The sequence below is a fragment of the Bufo bufo genome, chromosome 2 (assembly GCF_905171765.1).
Source record: "Bufo bufo chromosome 2, aBufBuf1.1, whole genome shotgun sequence".
In the NCBI taxonomy this organism is placed as follows: domain Eukaryota; kingdom Metazoa; phylum Chordata; class Amphibia; order Anura; family Bufonidae; genus Bufo; species Bufo bufo.
In genome coordinates this window covers 448,923,531-448,945,940 of record NC_053390.1, presented here as the reverse complement: position 1 = coordinate 448,945,940, position 22,410 = coordinate 448,923,531, and the positions used below count along the sequence as shown (strand labels likewise).

The following is a 22,410-nucleotide window of genomic DNA, read 5'->3' as shown; positions in this document are numbered from 1 at the left end:
CAAGGTACCCCCTGACCCTGTAATGCCTCTGCTCCAGGTACCCCCTCACCCTTTAGTGCCTTTGCTCCAGTCCACACCACCCCTCTAGTGCCTCTGCTCCAGGTACCCCCTCACCCTTTAGTGCCTCTGCTCCAGTCCCCCACTCTTCTTGTGCCTCTGCTCCAGTCCCCCACCCCTCTAGTGCCTCTGCTCCAGGTACCCCCTCACCCTTTAGTGCCTCTGCTCCAGTCCCCACCCCTCTAGTGCCTCTGCTCCAGTCCCCACCCCTCTAGTGCCTCTGCTCAAGGTACCCCCCTGACCCTGTAATGCCTCTGCTCCAGGTACCCCCTCACCCTTTAGTGCCTTTGCTCCAGTCCACACCACCCCTCTAGTGCCTCTGCTCCAGTCCCCCACCCCTCTAGTGCCTCTGCTCCAGGTACCCCCTCACCCTTTAGTGCCTCTGCTCCATTCCCCCACCCCTCTAGTGCCTCTGCTCCATTCCCCCACCCCTCTAGTGCCTCTGCTCCAGTCCCCCACCCCTCTAGTGCCTCTGCTCCAGGTACCCCCTCACCCTTTAGTGCCTCTACTCCAGTCCCCCTCACCCTGTAGTGCCTCTGCTCCAGTCCCCACCCCTCTAGTGCCTCTGCTCCAGTCCCCACCCCTCTAGTGCCTCTGCTCAAGGTACCCCCTGACCCTGTAATGCCTCTGCTCCAGGAACCCCCCCACCCTTTAGTGCCTTTGCTCCAGTCCACACCACCCCTCTAGTGCCTCTGCTCCAGTCCCCCACCCCTCTAGTGCCTCTGCTCCAGGTACCCCCTCACCCTGTAGTGCCTCTGCTCCAGTCCCCACCCCTCTAGTGCCTCTGCTCCAGTCCCCACCCCTCTAGTGCCTCTGCTCAAGGTACCCCCTGACCCTGTAATGCCTCTGCTCCAGGTACCCCCTCACCCTTTAGTGCCTTTGCTCCAGTCCACACCACCCCTCTAGTGCCTCTGCTCCAGTCCCCCACCCCTCTAGTGCCTCTGCTCCAGGTACCCCCTCACCCTTTAGTGCCTCTGCTCCATTCCCCCACCCCTCTAGTGCCTCTGCTCCATTCCCCCACCCCTCTAGTGCCTCTGCTCCAGTCCCCCACCCCTCTAGTGCCTCTGCTCCAGGTACCCCCTCACCCTTTAGTGCCTCTACTCCAGTCCCCCTCACCCTGTAATGCCTCTGATTCAGATACTCCCACACTTGGTACTTCTGCTCTAGGTCACCATACCCCTCGTGTCCCAGCTCCACACTTGGTGTTTCTGCTCCAGGACCCCCTCCCCCTGGTGTCCCAGTTCCACACTGCTCCAGGTGTCCCCCCTCCGGATCTAAAAGTATAAGTCTAGTAAAGGGTGTATATGCTATAAAACAGAGTACGGGCTGTAAAAGGGCATATTGCCTTCCCCAGTGGTCAGGGTTTAAGTCCAACACCACACTGCAGATAAGTGGCAAGCAGACTGAAGTCAGCAGGCTGCGATGTAGTTTATGTAACTGCAGCTTCACTACAACCCATGACTTCCGGAACCCGATAACATCAGCCTTGTACTCCGGGGAATGACTTTCTGCACGGACCGCACTCAAGTGTTCGCCGGAAGCGTCCAGGGGGCGAACTAAGCAAAGATGGCCGCGCTGACAGGTGAGAGGGTCACCGAAAACACGAAGTTGTTGTCACCAAGGACATTGATGAGGCTGTAATTGCCCAGACATCTGAGCGCTCCCGTAGTCACCCTGTATAATAGGCTAGCTCGGGCTGTACCGTACTTATCATGTTCTGTTTCCCTGCAGTTCCCAGGCTGTCTCGGCTCTGGCTGCAGACTGCTCGGTAAGTGATGGCCATGCTCGTACATCTCAGTGCAGTGTCTTCTCCACATCACTAATGTTCTCCCTCTGCCTGCAGACCTCTGCCCGTTGCAGCCCTCCACACTCGTGTCTGGCAGGCGGCCACAGACGGTGACAATGCCATCAGGTAATGACCATTCAGCTACAAAGAGCTCCAGTATGGCAGCATGTACTCAAAGCAGAATAAGAAGCACGGGGTATTCACTATACACCTGTGTATATGGAATATGTGTCCATTCCACTGTACACTGCACATCTGTCCTGTCCATCCCATGTATGAGAAGCACGGGGTATTCACTATACACCTGTATATATGGAATATGTGTCCATTCCACTGTACACTGCACATCTGTCCTGTCCATCCCATGTATAAGAAGCACGGGGTATTCACTATACACCTGTATATATGGAATATGTGTCCATTCCACTGTACACTGCACATCTGTCCTGTCCATCCCATGTATGAGAAGCACGGGGTATTCACTATACACCTATATATATATATATATATATGGAATATGTGTCCATTCCACTGTACACTGCACATCTGTCCTGTCCATCCCATGTATGAGAAGCACGGGGTATTCACTATACACCTGTATATATGGAATATGTGTCCATTCCACTGTACACTGCACATCTGTCCTGTTCATCCCATGTATGAGAAGCACGGGGTATTCACTATACACCTGTATATATGGGATATGTGTCCATTCCACTGTACACTACACATCTGTCCTGTCCATCCCATGTATGAGAAGCACGGGGTATTCACTATACACCTGTATATATGGAATATGTGTCCATTCCACTGTACACTGCACATCTGTCCTGTCTATCCCATGTATGAGAAGCACGGGGTATTCACTATACACCTGTATATATGGGATATGTGTCCATTCCACTGTACACTACACATCTGTCCTGTCCATCCCATGTATGAGAAGCACGGGGTATTCACTATACACCTGTATATATGGAATATGTGTCCATTCCACTGTACACTGCACATCTGTCCTGTTCATCCCATGTATGAGAAGCACGGGGTATTCACTATACACCTATATATATATATGGAATATGTGTCCATTCCACTGTACACTGCACATCTGTCCTGTCCATCCCATGTATAAGAAGCACGGGGTATTCACTATGCACCTGTATATATGGGATATGTGTCCATTCCAGTGTACACTACACATCTGTCCTGTCCATCCCATGTATGAGAAGCACGGGGTATTCACCATACACCTATATATATATATATATATATATGGAATATGTGTCCATTCCACTGTACACTGCACATCTTTCCTGTCCATCCCATGTATGAGAAGCACGGGGTATTCACTATACACCTGTATATATGGAATATGTGTCCATTCCACTGTACACTGCACATCTGTCCTGACCATCCCATGTATAAGAAGCATGGGGTATTCACTAGACACCTGTATATATGGGATATGTGTCCATTCCACTGTACACTGCACATCTGTCCTGTTCATCCCTTGTATGAGAAGCACGGGGTATTCACTATGCACCTGTATATATGGACTATGTGTCCATTCCACTGTACACTGCACATCTGTCCTGTCTATCCCATGTATGAGAAGCACGGGGTATTCACTATACACCTGTATATATGGAATATGTGTCCATTCCACTGTACACTGCACATCTGTCCTGTCCATCCCTTGTATGAGAAGCACGGGGTATTCACTATACACCTGTATATATGGGATATGTGTCCATTCCACTGTACACTGCACATCTGTCCTGTCCATCCCATGTATGAGAAGCACGGGGTATTCACTATACACCTGTATATATGGGATATGTGTCCATTCCACTGTACACTACACATCTGTCCTGTTCATCCCAAGTATAAGAAGCACGGGGTATTCACTATACACCTGTATATATGGGATATGTGTCCATTCCACTGTACACTGCACATCTATCCTGTCCATCCCATGTATAAGAAGCACGGGGTATTCACTATACACCTGTATATATGGACTATATATATTATAGAGGAGGAAGGAGCAGATTGATACATAGTTTTATGAGAAAAGATTCAGAAAAACTTGTAATTTATACATTTAAATTTCCACTCATTCTGGGCTATGAAGTCCAGGAGGCAGCCCTATCAGTGACTGACCGCTATCGCAGCTTGGACACCGTGTTCACCCTGACAGGTTCCCTTTAACTTGCAGTGTGTTGAGATCTGTACATGTGAGTTCTGTTGCATATTCTCCAGATGTTATATTTGTGTAGAGCTGACAGATTCCCTTAAAGGGCTGCATCATGAAGACAACCACTTTTCAAAAAGAACTCTGCAAGACAGTCAGCTGTTAGCCGCTGGTCCTGCTTCTCTCCACCCAACAATCTGCTATTTCATATTTCATGTGAAAGGTCATTAATGTATGGCATGGGCATGCCAGGTCTGCCAGAGTGGCTCTGGCTTGTAGGGTGGGTTTGTGCAGTCACATGCCTGAAGTCACAGAAGGGGTTCACATGTGTCGTAAAGAAGTGGTGGGAGTATCTCCTGTATATTACCTGGATGCCCTATGCCAGCACTGCCTGGTTCTCAGGATCAGAATGAGTTTATGCTGCCACCAGGTAGCCAGGCTCGTTTTCACCATAAATTTTGGTACGTAGAGCTCCATATCAAAAACGGAATTGTCATTACATTTCTTAAAATCACCCGCTGAATGGCTCTCTAATGGGCAGTGGCAGTGCCTCATACCCCTCCAGTGCAGTAGTCACACGTGATAAATTCTCTTGTTTCAGTGCTTTGCCGGTCAGACAGAAGAGCAGCGCTGTCAGTGCAGCACAGCCATTAACAGTGAGCAGCAAGGGCGAGTTTGTCGTCACAAAGCTCGATGACCTGATGAACTGGGCAAGAAGGGTACGTTTTTTGTATTGTACAAGCATTTACTAGAACGACACTGCAGAATTTAGAGTAGCTGGTCACGTGTGGAAAGTTTCTTTAAATGGGCTATTCACTGTCATGCATCTCCCACTGAAAGTAGTGGTCTGTAACTGTATATTGAGTTCTACAAAAGCCCCTATTTCCCAGACTGGAATTCTAGGGTTCTGTGAGCTGTTTCCTTCATCCTGCTGTATTAGATGGCTGGGCTGTTCAAGAGGAAGGGATGACAGTCTTTCCGTAGTTGTCCTCCTACACTACACATCCACCCAGACCAAGTATTGCTGAAGCTACTCGCAGCTCCCTGATCTCCAGTCCTGTGGGCGGTTTCCTTCATCCTGCTGTAGTAGATGGCTGGGCTGTTCAAGAGGAAGGGATGACAGTCTTTCCGTAGTTGTCCTCCTACACTACACATCCACCCAGACCAAGTATTGCTGAAGCTACTCGCAGCTCCCTGATCTCCAGTCCTGTGGGCGGTTTCCTTCATCCTGCTGTAGTAGATGGCTGGGCTGTTCAAGAGGAGGGGATGACAGTCTTTCCGTAGTTGTCCTCCTACACTACACATCCACCCAGACCAAGTATTGCTGAAGCTACTCGCAGCTCCCTGATCTCCAGTCCTGTGGGCGGTTTCCTTCATCCTGCTGTAGTAGATGGCTGGGCTGTTCAAGAGGAAGGGATGACAGTCTTTCCGTAGTTGTCCTCCTACACTACACATCCACCCAGACCAAGTATTGCTGAAGCTACTCGCAGCTCCCTGATCTCCAGTCCTGTGGGCTGTTTCCTTCATCCTGCTGTAGTAGATGGCTGGGCTGTTCAAGAGGAGGGGATGACAGTCTTTCCGGAGTTGTCCTCCTACACTACACATCCATCCAGACCAAGTATTGCTGAAGCTACTCGCAGCTCCCTGATCTCCAGTCCTGTGAGCTGTTTCCTTCATCCTGCTGTAGTAGATGGCTGGGCTGTTCAAGAGGAGGGGATGACAGTCTTTCCGGAGTTGTCCTCCTACACTACACATCCATCCAGACCAAGTATTGCTGAAGCTACTCGCAGCTCCCTGATCTCCAGTCCTGTGGGCTGTTTCCTTCATCCTGCTGTAGTAGATGGCTGGGCTGTTCAAGACGAGGGGATGACAGTCTTTCCGGAGTTGTCCTCCTACACTACACATCCATCCAGACCAAGTATTGCTGAAGCTACTCGCAGCTCCCTGATCTCCAGTCCTGTGGGCTGTCAGCTCACTTTAATTTACGTGAATGCAGAAATGGGGCACGGCCACTTCAAAGTGGATGGAGCTGTGTCGTTTCCGTGCTGGTTGTTGGACCCCTGCCAAACTGGTCTGTCCTGAGGGATAAGTCCTCAGTACTTCAGTCCCTTTTAACTTGGGCATCATATAGATATTTCACATGGCAGGTGCACTTAGCATCTTTGCAGGGGGGCTGAGTATCGTTTTTTGTACTGAAGTACCATGTCGTCATTTCCCTATATTATACCTACAGAGCTCCCTGTGGCCCATGACCTTTGGGCTGGCATGTTGTGCCGTGGAGATGATGCACATGGCTGCCCCACGCTACGACATGGATCGGTTTGGTGTTGTTTTCCGTGCTAGCCCTAGGCAGGCAGATGTCATGATTGTGGCTGGGACTCTCACCAATAAGATGGCACCTGCCCTAAGAAAGGCAAGTATCTGTTTTTCAGATTTTTTTCTACTAGTAAATAGTGTGGGCCATGTGTCAGAATAAGGCTACTTTCACACTTACAGCAGAGGATTCTGGCAGGCAGTTCCGTCAAAACGTATGCAAACTGATGGCATTTGTCAGACGGATCAGGATCCTGATCCATCTGACAAATGCATTGAAATGCCGGATCCGTCTCTCCGGTGTCATCCAGAAAAACGGATCTGTCATTTACTTATTTACATTTTTTGCGGTCTGAGCATGCGCTGACCGCAATACCGGATCCATTTTGCCGCAACACTTTAGGCAAGATCCGGCATTAATGCATTTCAATGAGAAAAAATGCTGCATCCGGCATTCCGGCAAGTGTTCTGGAATTTTGGACGGAGATAAAACCGTAGCATACTGCGGTATTATCTCTGTCCTGAAAAGTCATAAAGACTGAACTGAAGACATCCTGATGCATCCTGAACGGAATACTCTCCATTCAGAATGCATTCGGATAACACTGATCAGTTATTTTCCGGTATTGAGCCCCTAGGACGGAACTCTATGCCGGAAAAGAATAACGCAAGTGTGAAAGTACCCTAATCTATACTGTACTTTTGCATAGTAACTTTTTACACTGGGTCAGAATGAAGTATTTTATTGCCCGAAGGCATGTTTTCAAGTTTAGTCAGTGCGGACGGGCAATCCCTGATCTCGTCAAGAAGTGTAATAATGCCACTAACACGTTTATTCTATCATTCACAGGTTTATGATCAGATGCCAGAGCCACGTTATGTAGTCTCCATGGGCAGGTACACTGATTATTTGCTTAAAAGAACATTAGACTTGTGCAGGGTAATACAGCGGTGATGCATCAACTGCAGAGCTGTGCTGACCCATGATGTGGGCCGAAAAGAAAACCTAGAGCGATGTCAGCCTGGAGCTGAAGCAGCTTGCATGTTTCTTGCATGCAGGTAAAATCTGCAGTGGATTACAGTATCAGGCAAATCTCACTCACTTGCTGCACAGATTTTCCATGCAGAAGTTGACTTCTTTTAAAATCCTCAGCATGGTCAGCAGCAAATGCATGAGGTAGGATTCATCCACAGTGGAAAACCGGTAGGATTCAGTGCAGATCGTAGATTTGTCTTGCTGATTTGCTGTGAAGATAATCCACAGCAAGTCTGACCCATGTGGATTTACCCTACAACTGCACTTAGGCCATTGTGTGTGTTTTTACCATAAGAACATATTTTTCCCGGCATGGCGATGCCAGCTGATATATCCATTCTCCTGTAAATAGAGTTGTAATTTTCACACTGCTTAATCTGTTTGTCCTACAGCTGTGCTAATGGAGGAGGCTACTACCATTACTCATATTCCGTAGTGCGAGGCTGTGACAGAATTGTTCCCGTTGATATCTATGTTCCAGGTAACTGACTTAAAATTGGCTATTCTCAATTATATCTTCAAGTTATGTTTTGCCTGGAAGTTCTGTTGCTGAATAAAGGGTTACTACACTGTTTTATTCTGTGCATTTACTTAAATGGAGTTTCGGCCAGACACCTTCCCCCACTTCCCGGGCCTGTGAACCAAAGCATACTTACCTGCTCCCTGCCACAGTATTCTCGCTTCTTTGGTCCTATGCTAGATCGCTCTGCTTTTTCTCCTCAACATCCAGTTTGATGGGGCCATGTGTCCCACTGCAGTTAATGACTGGCTGCAACTGTGATGTGTCCATGTGCATTATGTGACCTATTGATGTGCTGCATGGGGGCATGCAACGGCACATGTGACGGATCAGAAAATAGCGGCGAGTGACTGAAGGAGCCAGAACCAGGGAGCAGGTACATATGCTTGCCTCTGCAGCTTAAGTGATGTGGGAGGTCATTAGCTGACAGGCCCCCAAACATGGACAACACCTTTAAGTATATTAGCACCTGTATATTATGTGCAATGTTTATTTACAAATATATTGACATGGCTCAGTCTGTGTATGTGCTGTATACTTAGAGCAAGCCTCTGTGTATGTGTAACGTGCCCATAGACTGTGCTGTGTGGATGTTAAATGGGTTGTCCCACCATTAGAGAGGTTTTCCGACATTTTACTATTAATGACCTATCCTCAGCATCTGATCGGTGGGAGTCCGACACCCAGGACCCCCACCGATCAGCTGTGTGAGAAAGCACCGCTGCTGTGAGTGCCGCAGATTTCTGACAAGTTTTCCTAGGCCAGTTACCACACCTTCATCAGTCACATGGCCTAGGCGTAGCTCAGCCCCATTGAAGTGAATGGGGCTGAGTGTGATACCAAGCACAGATGCTTTACAATGTACACCGCTGCTCTTGGTAAGCTGCAAGAAGGCTGCAGTGCTCACAGAAGCGCCAGTGCCTTCTCAGACAGCTAATCAGTGGGGGTCCTGGGTGTCGGACCCCCACTAATCAGGTAAAATGTTGGATAAACCTTTTAAATATCACTCGTTGTGTATATATAACTAGCAGAAGGACCCGGCTTCGCATGGGTATATTTCATCGATTTCATTTAATGTTTGTGTATGTCATGAAAATATATCGACAGTATCCACTATAACAGTGACATCTACAGTACCCTGCCCCTTTAAAGGGAACTTGTTACCTGGAAAACACATATTAAACCAACCACAGTACCTTAAAGTATCCCCCAGTGTGTTGCTAATTATGATTTTCTTTCCTCATTCTGTCTCCTCATATTTGTTAAAATCACAGTTTTAGGCTAGGTCTACACGACGACATTTGTCGCGCGACAATAAGTCGCGTGACAAATAGGGCGCAACATTTGTCGCACCAATGTCGCGCAACAATTTTTATAATGGCAGTCTATGGTGTCGCACTGCAACATGCGACATGCTGCGACTGCGACGCAACAGTCGCAGAAAAATCCATGCTGCAACATGCGACATGCTGCGACTGCGATGCAACAGTCACAGAAAAATCCATCTCGATGGATTTTCTGCGACTGTTGCGTCGCAGTATGTTGCATGTTGCAGTGCGACACCATAGACTTCCATTATAAAAATTGTCGCGCGACATTAATGCAACAAAATGTCGCGCGACAAATGTCGTCGTGTAGACCTAGCCTTAATGTCTGTTGGCGCCTTCTTCAAGTCAGGCTTGAAGTCAAGGGGGCAGCGGCCTCCTTGCTTCAAGGCACGATAAGCCCGCCCCTTAACCCTCCTCTCTACATTGAGATGGACATCTTGCCGGGACCGCGCTCTTCTCGCGCTTGCGCCGTGCACTGCCTGTTACAGCGCATTTCCAGCTCCTTCACTCACCGCCTTCATTTTGCAGACTGCGCATGCGCCATTCAGTTCCATCGCGGTCGCGCACGGCCGTCGCTTCTCGTCTTTAGCGTGAGCGTGATCACTGGCTTGCGTTATCCAGCGCCCGAAGCCAGTAATCGCGCTTCTGCTAAAGACTAGAAGCGACGGCCGGGCACGAGCACGATGGAACTGAACGGCACATGTGCAGTCTGCAAAATGAGGGCGGTGAGTGAGGGATCCGGGATTGCGTTGTAACAGGCAGCGCACGACTCATGCACGAGAAGAGCGTGCTCCCGGCATCACGGCAAGATGTCCATCACAATGTAGAGAGGAGGGGTAAGGGGCGGGGTTATCGTGCCCCCTTGACCTCAAGCCTGACTTGGAGAAGGCGCCAACAGACATTAAAACTGCGATTTTAACAAATATGAGGAGACAGAATGAGGAAAGAAAATCATGATTAGCAACACACTGGGGGATACTTTAAGGTACTGTGGTTGGTTTAATATGTGTTTTCCAGGTGACGGGTTGCCTTTGAAGCTCACCTACAGCAGTGAATTCAAATGGCTGGGTTGTTATGGAAACCTGGTGTAAAACTGTGTGTATCTGGAGAGTAAGGGCCTGCAAGCTTCTATTGGCTGATATGGGTCATGTGACCAGACTTCTATTGCCTAATACATTTTTTGGGAACATCTCACGCAGGGATGTCCTTTTGAACAGCTCACTCTCAGACAGCAGCACTGTGCTGTCTGAGCTTGAGCTGCAGGGAGAAAGTCACAGTCTCTCCCACCCCTGAAGCTGACAGAAGTTGATTTTTACCTTCATTTTTTTTTTCAATCCCTGTCAGCTGCAGAGTGGGAGGAGCGTGGCCTACCCGGATCGGCGGCGTGGCCTAACCAGATCGGGGGCGTGGATTTTAAGTCCGTCTTTTGAGGGTGGCCTGAATGGCCACCCTACCTGCCCCCTGAACTGTGACCTCCACAGCACTCCGCTCCCTTAACAGGGTCATCCACAGCACCTTTCCCCTTTAAAGCTGATCTCCAGCAGTGAAGAAAAAAGGCTGGTTTGTTATGGAAACCTGGTGTAAAACTGTGTGTATGTGGAGACTAAGGACCTGCAAGCTTCTATTGGCTGATAAGGGACATGTGATCGTGTGTATGACAGTTGGGATATGAAGAGAAAGACCTGCAGGCTTCTTTTGGCTAATGTAGGTCATGTGATGTGCCATATTTGCATTTTTTGGGAATATCTGACCCCCACAAGATTTCTTTCCTGTATACCAAGTTTAGTTGAAATCGATGGTTGCGTTTTTGAATGATCGAGGAACATACATACATAAATACATATATACTTACATACATATAGTCATACATATATACGTTCTTTATTTATATATATATATATATATATATATATATATGTGTGTATATATATATATATATATATATATATATATATATATATATATAAATAATCAAACGAATGATGAGGCAGCACTTCCAGTATAAAGTGAACGGGTGAGGACCCCAAACTTTATTCAAGCGACGTTTCGGCCTGCTCAATGAGGCCTTTCTCAAGCTACATGTAGCTTGAGAAAGGCCTCATTGAGCAGGCCGAAACGTCGCTTGAATAAAGTTTGGGGTCCTCACCCGTTCACTTTATACTGGAAGTGCTGCCTCATCATTCGTTTGATATATTTCGTGGAGGAAGAGCCGACCTCTGTGGGGATTTTGAACCCGGTACACCGTGTCTGACTGTGCTGCTGCATTATTTGTGTTTTTTTTATAGATATAGATATATATAGATATAGATATAGATAGAGATAATAAAAAACATATTTACCAGTTAGGCAGCACTTTTAGTCCGGCTGCCTCTCGGCATGCGCTGCCATGCTGGAACAGCCTGCTGCTAGTGTGAAACTAGCCTTACTTTATTAAAAAAATGATCAAATGATCAAGCTCAGCTCTTCCACTCTCAATCAAGCCGACAAGTCAGTCCACCCGGAAGTGGAGGCACAGGTGGCTTCACTGAGAGCGGACAAGCTCAACTGCTGGAGGTATTGGGGGCATTGTCCCCTGCCCATACAGCCTTTTCTCCCTTGTCCTGGTGCTCTGCTGTCAACAATGAGTGCCAGGACTCGCATGTCATCCTAAGCACACACTGGTACAATGACTCATTCGGCATTAATGATACAATGACTCATTCGGCAATAATGATATTGGGGGTGTCTGAATACAGGGCTGGATGACATGTCTAGCCATGATAATCAAAGGGGAAGCGGTCATGCACAGAGGAGATGGATCTTAGAATAGCACAGTGCTCCAAGCCTTCTGGCTCCTCATTGGTGCTCGAAAGAGCTAATCTATCTATATACACTCACCTAAAGAATTATTAGGAACACCTGTTCTATTTCTCATTAATGCAATTATCTAGTCAACCAATCACATGGCAGTTGCTTCAATGCATTTAGGGATGTGGTCCTGGTCAAGACAATCTCCTGAACTCCAAACTGAATGTCAGAATGGGAAAGAAAGGTGATTTAAGCAATTTGGAGCGTGGCATGGTTGTTGGTGCCAGACGGGCCGGTCTGAGTATTTCACAATCTGCTCAGTTACTGGGATTTTCACGCACAACCATTTCTAGGGTTTACAAAGAATGGTGTGAAAAGGGAAAAACATCCAGTATGCGGCAGTCCTGTGGGCAAAAATGCCTTGTGGATGCTAGAGGTCAGAGGAGAATGGGCCGACTGATTCAAGCTGATAGAAGAGCAACGTTGACTGAAATAACCACTCGTTACAACCGAGGTATGCAGCAAAGCATTTGTGAAGCCACAACACGCACAACCTTGAGGCGGATGGGCTACAACAGCAGAAGACCCCACCGGGTATCACTCATCTCCACTACAAATAGGAAAAAGAGGCTACAATTTGCACGAGCTCACCAAAATTGGACTGTTGAAGACTGGAAAAATGTTGCCTGGTCTGATGAGTCTCGATTTCTGTTGAGACATTCAAATGGTAGAGTCCGAATTTGGCGTAAACAGAATGAGAACATGTATCCATCCTCTGATGGCTACTTCCAGCAGGATAATGCACCATGTCACAAAGCTCGAATCATTTCAAATTTGTTTCTTGAACATGACAATGAGTTCACTGTACTAAAATGGCCCGCACAGTCACCAGATCTCAACCCAATAGAGCATCTTTGGGATGTGGTGGAACGGGAGCTTCGTGCCCTGGATGTGCATCCCTCAAATCTCCATCAACTGCAAGATGCTATCCTATCAATAAACGCAACCATCGATTTCAACGAAACTTGGTATACACATCCCTTGCTACCTGGAAATAAATCTTATGGGGGTCACAGCTCTCTAGCACGTGCTGTTCCTGAGATATTCCTAAAAAATTCAAATATGGCACATAACATGACCTACATTTGCCAATAGTAGCCTGCAGGTCTTTCTCTTCATATCCCAACTGCCATACACACGGTCACCTGTCCCTTATCAGCCAATAGAAGCTTGCAGGTCCTTAGTCTCCACATACACACAGTTTTACACTAGGTTTCCATAACAACCCAGCCATTTTTCTTAAAAGCCACGCCCTGATCCGGTTAGGCCACGCCCCTCACACAGCCGACAGGGATAGAGAAATGAAGGTAAAAATCAACTTCTGTCAGCTTCAGGGTTGGTAGGGACGGTGACTTTCTCCCTGTAGGTCACACTCGGACAGCACAGTGCTGCTGTCTGAGAGTGAGCCGTTCAAAAGGACATCCCTGCGTGAGATATTCCCAAAAAATGCATTAGCCAATAGAAGCCTGGTCACATGACCCTTATCAGCCAATAGAAGCTCGCAGGCTCTTAGTCTCCACATACACACAGTTTTACACCAGGTTTCCATAACAACCCAGGTATTTTTCTTCACTGCTGTATGTCAGCTTTAAAGGGGGAGGGCGCTGTGGATGTCACTGTTATGGGGGATACTGTCGATATCTTTTAATGACACACACACAAACATTAAATGAAATGGATGACATATACCCGTGCGAAGCCGGGTCCTTCTGCTAGTTAACATAATAAAAATGCTGATATCTTGGGAACGCTACTACGCACAAAGGTAATTAAGGTATCGTTTTAATCAACATGATCAACAATACAAGGCAATATGCCTGATCATGCTGACAGCAGCTCTTTAATATATGGATAGGGGAGTAATTTTAAATTATCATTTTTTTATTTTATTCTTTGTAAGTTTCCCTAGGGGACTTCAACATGGAATTGTCAGATCGCTTCTCTCGTAGACTGTAATTAATTACCATTGCAGTCTATGGAGGCTGCCACAGCAAAGAACAGCTCCCCTGATCATTCGGGCCTCGGGAGCGAGACCTCTCAGATTTCATGGGTGCAATTAAGGCTACTTTCACACCTGCGTTTAGGTGCGGATCCGTCTGGTATCTGCACAGACGGATCCGCACCTATAATGCAAACGCTTGTATCCGTTCAGAACGGATCTGTTTGCATTACCATGAACAAAAAAAGATTTTTTTTTTTTTTTTTTGTTCATGATAATGCAAACGGATCCGTTTTGACTTACATTGAAAGTCAATGGGAGGCGGATACGTTTTCAATTGCACCATATTGTGTCAGTACAAATGGATCCGTTCCCATTGACTTACATTGTAAGTCAGGACGGATCCGTTTGCTCAGTTTCGTCAGACAGACATCCAAACGCTGCGTTTTGGTGTCCGCCTCCAGAACGGAATGGAGGCTGAACGGAGGCAAACTGATGCATTCTGAACGGATACTTATCCATTCAGAATGCATTGGGGCTGAACTGATCCGTTTTGGGCCGCTTGTGAGAGCCTTGAAACAGATCTCACAGACGGACCCAGAAACGGCAGTGTGAAAGTAGCCTAACATTGGCATCTGAGTGGTTAAAAGGCCGTGATCGGAATTATCGTCGATAACCGACTTTATCCCAGGGTGTCTGCTGAGTAAAATAGTAGGTACCTGGGGTCTATGGTGCCCACTCAGCTTCTTAGCGGGCGCCATCTTGAAAGAGAATCTAACACCAGTAACCTCTCTATGAAACACTTTGCATAGACACATAGCTGTGGTTCACATGATTAAAATGCAGTTTTTCTGTTGTTGATCTGAGGCTCTGTACCCAAGTTACAATACTTTTCCTAATATGTAAATGTGGCCATTGGTGCAATAGGGGTGTCACTATTGCTCTTGTTGCACCCAAACTCTCTTCATTTCAGCGCCTGCCAGGCTGCTTTGATTGACAGGGCCAGGCAGAGCAGTGAGGGAGGGGCTGACCACAGAAATGGGTGCAACAAGAGCAATAGTGACACCCCCACTGCACCATTGGCCACATTTACATATTAAGAAAAAGCACTAACTCGGGAACACAGCCTTGGTCAACTAAAACAAACTGTTTTAATCAGGTGAACCACAGCTATGTGTCTTTGCCAACTATTTGATAGGGAAGTCGCAGGGAGGTTACAGAGTCCCTCTATAGAGGCAACATGCACTGTACTTGTTAATGCCATTTCATTCTAAGAATTCATCTAAGCTTTTTGTGAAGCAATCACTGTGCCTGCTTTGACCACGTCCAGAGGTAGACTATTACACAGATTCACAGTTCTTGTGGTGAAGAATCCTGGTCACCTCTGGAGACTGAGCTTTTTCTTCTCCAGGTGAATGTCCATCTTTTGGAGTGCTGCACTCTGAAGGCCTCTTGTCTATCCTCAATATACAGTTGCAAGAAAAAGTATGTGAACCCTTTGGAATGATATGGATTTCTGCACAAATTGGTCATAAAATGTGATCTGATCTTCATCTAAGTCACAACAATAGACAAACACAGTCTGCTTAAACTAATAACACACACAGAATTAAATGTTACCATGTTTTTATTGAACACATCATGTAAACATTCACTGTGCAGGTGGAAAAAGTATGTGAACCCCTAGACTAATGACATCTCCAAGAGCTAATTGGAGTGAGGTGTCAGCCAACTGGAGTCCAGTCAATGAGATGAGATTGGAGGTGTTGGTTACAGCTGCCCTGCCCTATAAAAAACATACACCAGTTCTGGGTTTGCTTTTCACAAGAAGCATTGCCTGATGTGAATGATGCCTTGCACAAAAGAGCTCTCAGAAGACCTACGATTAAGAATTGTTGACTTGCATAAAACTGAAAAGGGTTATAAAAGTATCTCCAAAAGCCTTGCTGTTCATCAGTCCACGGTAAGACAAATTATCTATAAATAGAGAAAGTTCAGCACTGCTGCTACTCTCCCTAGGAGTGGCCGTCCTGTAAATATAACTGCAAAAGCACAGCGCAGACTGCTCAATGAGGTGAAGAAGAATCCTAGAGTGTCAGCTAAAGACTTACAAAAGTCTCTGGCATATGCTAACATCCCTGTTAGTGAATCTACGATATGTAAAACACTAAACAAGAATGGATTTCATGGGAGGATACCACAGAGGAAGCCACTGCTGTCCAAAAAAACATTGCTGCACGTTTACAGTTTGCACAAGAGCACCTGGATGTTCCACAGCAGTAATGGCAAAATATTCTGTGGACAGATGAAACCAAAGTTGAGTTGTTTGGAAGAAACACACAACACTATGTGTGGAGAGAAAGAGGCACAGCACACCAACATCAAAACCTCATCCCAACTGTGAAGTATGGTGGTGTGGGCATCATGGTTTGGGGCTGCTTTGCTGTGTCAGGGCCTGGACGGATTGCTATCATCGAAGGAAAAATGAATTCCCAAGTTTTTCAAGACATTTAGCAGGAGAACTTAAGGCCATCTGTCCACCAGCTGAAGCTCAACAGAAGATGGGTGTTGCAACAGGACAACGACCCAAAGCATAGAAGTAAATCAACAACAGAATGGCTTAAACAGAAGAAAATACGCCTTCTGGAGTGGCCCAGTCAGAGTCCTGACCTCAACCCGATTGAGATGCTGTGGCATGACCTCAAGAAAGCGATTCACACCAGACATCCCAAGAATATTGCTGAACTGAAACAGTTCTGTAAAGAGGAATGGTCAAGAATTACTCCTGACCGTTGTGCACGTCTGATCTGCAACTACAGGAAACGTTTGGTTGAAGTTATTGCTGCCAAAGGAGGTTCAACCAGTTATTATATCCAAGGGTTCACATACTTTTTCCACTTGCACTGTGACTGTTCACATGGTGTGTTCAATAAAAACATGGTAACATTTAATTCTTTGTGTGTTATTAGTTTAAGCAGACTGTGATTGTCTATTGTTGTGACTTAGATGAAGATCAGATCACATTTTATGACCAATTTGTGCAGAAATCCTTATCATTTCAAAGGGTTCACATACTTTTTCTTGCAGCTGTAGCTAGAGGTATCAGCCATGTTCTGTAATCTAGTTGTATATTGAACAGTTTCCACTTCCAAATGTTTGACGTTAACTTCCTTTTACTTGGGGTATTTCCAGGCTGCCCTCCTACTGCTGAAGCTCTCTTATACGGTATCCTGCAGCTGCAAAAGAAGATCAAGAGAGAAAAGAAGATCCGGACCTGGTATCGGAAATAAGCGTGTTGTGTTAGTTATTTATACGTAGAAATGCACAGTCTGGCCTCTTTGTGCAAACACGGATTTGCTGCTGTCAATCTGATCTTGTCGATATATGACCAGATTTTGCCTCTGTATGACTGGCTTATCTTCCAACCTGTGCTTTAAAGAACATTAAAGAGGACTGTAACCTTATGATGGTGGTGTTATTTCACTCTGGGACACACTTCACAGTACATCTGGGCCAGCTCCCAGGCCGTAGTGTGATAATAGGTGGGAAAAAGGACACCTGGCCGTAGTGGAAAAACCATGGTTGAAAGATTTGGACAGATTTTAAAATCCTTAGTACGTCCACAGTTTTTTGCATGTGACTGGAACAAGCATGCAATTTTCAATGAACATGGCATAGTTGTGGGACGATAGATATACTCATATTTACGTATCTATCATCTATGCCTCTGCTGAATGTAGATATCTTCTCAAAGGGGGGTATACATTTGAACAAAGGATTGTGCAGGTCGAAATGCAACATGTCCAGTCATTCCATTAGATGAACGCCGGCCGAACCCTCCAGCTAAGCTGTATGGGATTGATCCCTGGTATAAAACATTTTCATCTAGGGATGCTGACTGTAGTGTTCTTCAGGTTACCCCATCATTCTTTGGGTGCATAAAGCGGTGACCATAGGGGCATACCAATGTCCAGTTTGGGAAAACTTCCAGATCTAGACATGTCGCTGATGTTAGCATCATGTATGCTTTTTACTGAAGGTTTAGAATAATCATATCATTTCAGAGTTTGTGCCTCACCTTTTATCTAGGCTCTTTACAATAAAACCCTTGAACTAGACATCTACTGAGTATTCTAGTTAGAACATGCAGATCATTTTATGGTGTCCGGACAACTCCCAATTCGTACTTTGCCCTGCTTGTGTGGGACACTTTCATTCTTTATTTCCTGCAGGAGTAGTACCCTTCAGAATGTGGTTTATGCCTTCATTTCCCTACATCTTATGTAGTTCTGTTGCAGCCTTTAGGAATATCATTACAATCAGGATTCAGCATAAGGCAGGAAGAGCACCAACTGTGGGCTAGCTATTCTACATTTGATGTGTAGATCTTTTATAATATGTAAATAATGAGCCCCTAGCTGCAACAAGGGAGATAGCGTTGCACCCAGAGGCTGCAGACTTTGCCGCACCCCTACCACTAAGACTAACTGGCAAGGCAGTGAAAACCTATTCACGCCCGGCCCTGAAGACTTGCAGGAGCGCGTTCGGTGCACGTGCTGTACAGGGATGGAGCGCACTGCTTTACATATTAGATCTTTTTCTAAACATTGACCCAACGTAAAGAAATGGGACATAAAGCATTACATTCAGCTGACATGCACACATCACGTCAGTTCCATTAACTCTCAAAAGGCCCCAGGCACACGACTGTATCCGTTTTGCTGTCCCCAAATGGCATATCCAGTCTATGTAATGTCTGAAAGTTATTTGCGAACCCATTGTTTTCAGTGGGTCCGTATTTTGTGGACATGGTATATTTTTTTTTGCAGATGATTAATGTGCATTCCACGTCCAGATGTCTGTTCTGTAAGAATAGAAGATGTCCTATATTGGTCTGCCAAATGTGGACACATTGAAGTCACAGTTTGAGGACCGCAGGATGCGGACGGCTGTATGGGGCCTAAATTTGGTGACCGATGCCCTTTTAATAAAATGTGAGCTTAGTAGAGCAATGGTGCTCAAGTCGGCTGAGCACACAGTAGTCATCTAGGACATTGGGTGAGTATATTTTACTTAAATGCTGCCAACGTATGAGTCGTACAATGAGCTGAACAAATGACATTTTTAAAAACACACTGTGGACAACATGCTGGCTATATGGCATATAGACACATAGATCATGGCTATAAATATTGGTATATATACCAAACTTAAAGGTTAAAAAAGGCCTTGATTGCACGTAAATGTCCTGTATTACGTTAAAGGAAATGTCATCAGAAAATGACCTATTGTTTAAATTGCGTCTTTATATTTAACATATTTTTGAAGAATTATTGGTGATTTTTTTGTTAAATTTTTCATAGTCAATATCTATATTTAAACAAACGCCATAAAATCCTGCAGTTTTCACACTGGCAACTAAGCCTAATATTAGGTGCTGTACAGATCACTTTACTGCAGTTCCTGCTTATCTGTCATTCTAATCCTGCCTGTAATGATATCACATCTGTGGTAAGTTCTGTTGCCCTCTGGTTTAGCAGCACATGACTTGATCCAGCACAGGTACTGCAGCTGAGCAGAATTTCTGACCTCCAGTTTCGCCATAGAGGAATCGCCGGAAATGGGAGCGTGTCTCTGCAAAGCTAAGAGCAATGCAGGCTTTTAATGCAGGGCCCATGGTCATACCTGATCTGGGTCTGTCTTCTCGATACTTGATGTGGCTTCAGCCTCTAATCCAGAATGTAAAGACTGATCCCTAAGGATTGAAATGAGAGGGAGCACTAAAGTTTGCTACTACTTGCAGTAAAACAAAACTGAGAACTATAAAAAGAAATTGTCAGGACTGCTTCCTAAAATGAGCAACCATCTTTTATTGAGTGAATTCAGATGAAATAAAATGTTTCCTGGCCTCCTTGCCCTTATCAGATCTTGGTTCTGGTTCTTACCCTCACAAGATCTAGATCAAGGGAGTTATATTCAGATAGTGATAGAATTAATAGTGATAGAATTCTACTTTTGGATGTGTAACAAGGACCTTTTTCCAGGGAAAGAAATAGTTGATGGGGGGGGGGGGGGAAGGGAAACAGTATTTCTCCTCTGAAGAAATGGACTTCAGAGCACCGCCTGACGTCACTACTACGTCAGGATCACACGGTAGGTACAGTCTCTTCACTTTCACCAAGATGTGACTTTACGCACTCCCTGGGAGTAAGTAAGGTCAGCTTGGCACAGTTTTACACAGACATTCCCTGTCCGCACGGGGAGTGAGGGAGGGTGGCCCATGGCTCAACACACGCTCATAACCCTTATAGGCTGAGAGAGCGTTTTCACTGACCCAGTGAAACTGAGCCCTGCAAACCCAGTAAACTGCCACCCGGTCCACAGCGGACCAGAAGCCAGTCCAGGTAGCATGTAATGTTAAATTGAGACACGGACATGTGGATTGAGATAAAAGAACAACCCAAGATTAAATTGTTTATTTAATCGCCACTAGACAACAACACTATATACACAAAGGATCAGAGAGGCAAATACAGGTGGTAGTAATCAGAATTAGCAGAGAACACAACAGTCAGTTTCTGGATAGATGTGTAAGCCTTGGTGCTGCATTCACATGGAAGGCAGTGGTGCTAGCGGGGTTTCCTGGTCTCTTCCAACACAATACCAGTCATGACCTCCCTTCAGACGAAAGACACTGGCTCCTGCCTTGCACGGGCAATTAAACCCTTGGTCAGTCACACCCCCTGGGAGAATCCGACTCGCCCTCCCTTTGGGTATGGTAGCTAAAAATCCAAAAACCAAATATGGATCATAACTCCCCACCAGAAGGTCATAGGGATGCAGTGCCAATGGATCTGGATGGGTCCCTGATAAATTTGGAGACCGGCGTTGCTACTCAGCTTCTACTAGGAGTTCTCCATATCTCGCCTTCCTTGGGTCCTGCAAGCAAGGGAGACCCAGGGGAACATTCGGCTCGTTCCCAGGGTCTTGAAGATGTAACCGGTATATGGCTAAGATGTGCGGTAATTTCATAAATCGTTATGAACTCACGGTTCCAAACTGCCTGGGGGGGTTTCTTTGATGCAATTGACCAGCTCAGGCCCCCAGCAGGGGGTCATCCTCTCAGAGAAGCCTGATTCCAGTCTGGCTACTGGAGGTATGAAATGTTGTCACTTTGAGGCTGGGCCACCTGTGGAGCCTATTTCCTATGCAAGATGCCCATCACCCTTGACAGAAAATTGGCAGGCATCAAATTATGTTTCCCCATATTCCTCACAATTTCTTTTTGCATCACCTGATACAAAAATATTTGAAATACCTAAAATTAATATTTAAGTTGCTAAAGTGGTAAAAAGACCTCACTCCCATTTGAGGAATCACCCCAACTTTGGGCCCCAATGGAATGGAAGGCTGATTAAAAAAAATCTGATTAATTTAATTTGATTACATCTTAAGAAGTAGCCTTGTGTGTGTTAACCCCTTCTTGATGGAGTGATTTTCCATTTTTCTTTTTTAATTTTTTACTCCCTGCCTTCCCAGAGCCATAACTTTTTTCCATGTCCATAAATGCATGAGGGCTTGTTTTTTACAGGACAAATTGTACTTTCTAATGGCACCATTTAATATTGCATGCAATGTATTGAGAAGCTGGAAAAAAAATCTAAATGGGGTGGAATTGGAAACCCCCCGCCCACAATTCTGCCAGTTATGGGTTTAGTTTTTATGGCGTTCTCTATGCGGTAAAACTGACATGTTACCTTCATTCTCAGCTTCAGGCAATTACATCAATACCACATTGTTATAATTTTTCTTGTGTTTTAATCCTTTCAGGACATAGCTGATATTTTTTTCATTTTTGTTTTTCCTTCCCTGCCTTTCAAGAGAATTTTTTTTTTTTCATTTTCTGTTCACATAGGCTTGTTTTTGCAGGAGGAGTTGTATTTTTAATTGCACTGATTATTTTACCATAGCTTGTTTGACATCTTATTCTGTGAGGGAGGACAAAAGGAGCCCCCTCCCTCTAACCCCTCAGATGCTGCGATCACTATTGACCGTAGCATCCAAGCGGTTAAATGACTGGGATCATCATCAATCCCAGTTATTGTGGAGAGGGCGCAGCTTGTGAGCGCGCTCCATACTGTTTACACTGCACCACAAGGTAACTATACATTGTGGTATGTGTAAAGGTTAATACTTAAACAAAAAAACTTTGGAAACATTTATTTTTTCTTTGCATTCCATATTCTGTAAATCTATGTCTATGGAGCTGTGTCAGGGCTCATATTTTAAAGGGCAATATGTAGTTTTTCTTGATACCATTTTGGAGTGTGTGATTTTTTTTATTTATCACTTTTTATTTAATTTTTTTTGGGGGAGGGGAAGCAACAAAA

General features: G+C 45.6%; 1 protein-coding gene across 1 annotated transcript; it reads left to right on the top strand.

Annotated features, from left to right (window-relative positions):
* Window positions 1–1,534: 1,534 nt before the first annotated feature.
* NDUFS7 (NADH:ubiquinone oxidoreductase core subunit S7) lies at window positions 1,535–17,484 on the top strand. Its single transcript, XM_040417545.1, has 8 exons — window positions 1,535–1,639; window positions 1,789–1,825; window positions 1,901–1,969; window positions 4,639–4,756; window positions 6,271–6,450; window positions 7,201–7,247; window positions 7,779–7,867; window positions 17,213–17,484. The coding sequence occupies exons 1-8, from the start codon at window positions 1,624–1,626 to the stop codon at window positions 17,308–17,310; spliced, it is 654 nt and encodes a 217-aa protein (XP_040273479.1). The 5' UTR covers window positions 1,535–1,623; the 3' UTR covers window positions 17,311–17,484.
* Window positions 17,485–22,410: the final 4,926 nt, after the last annotated feature.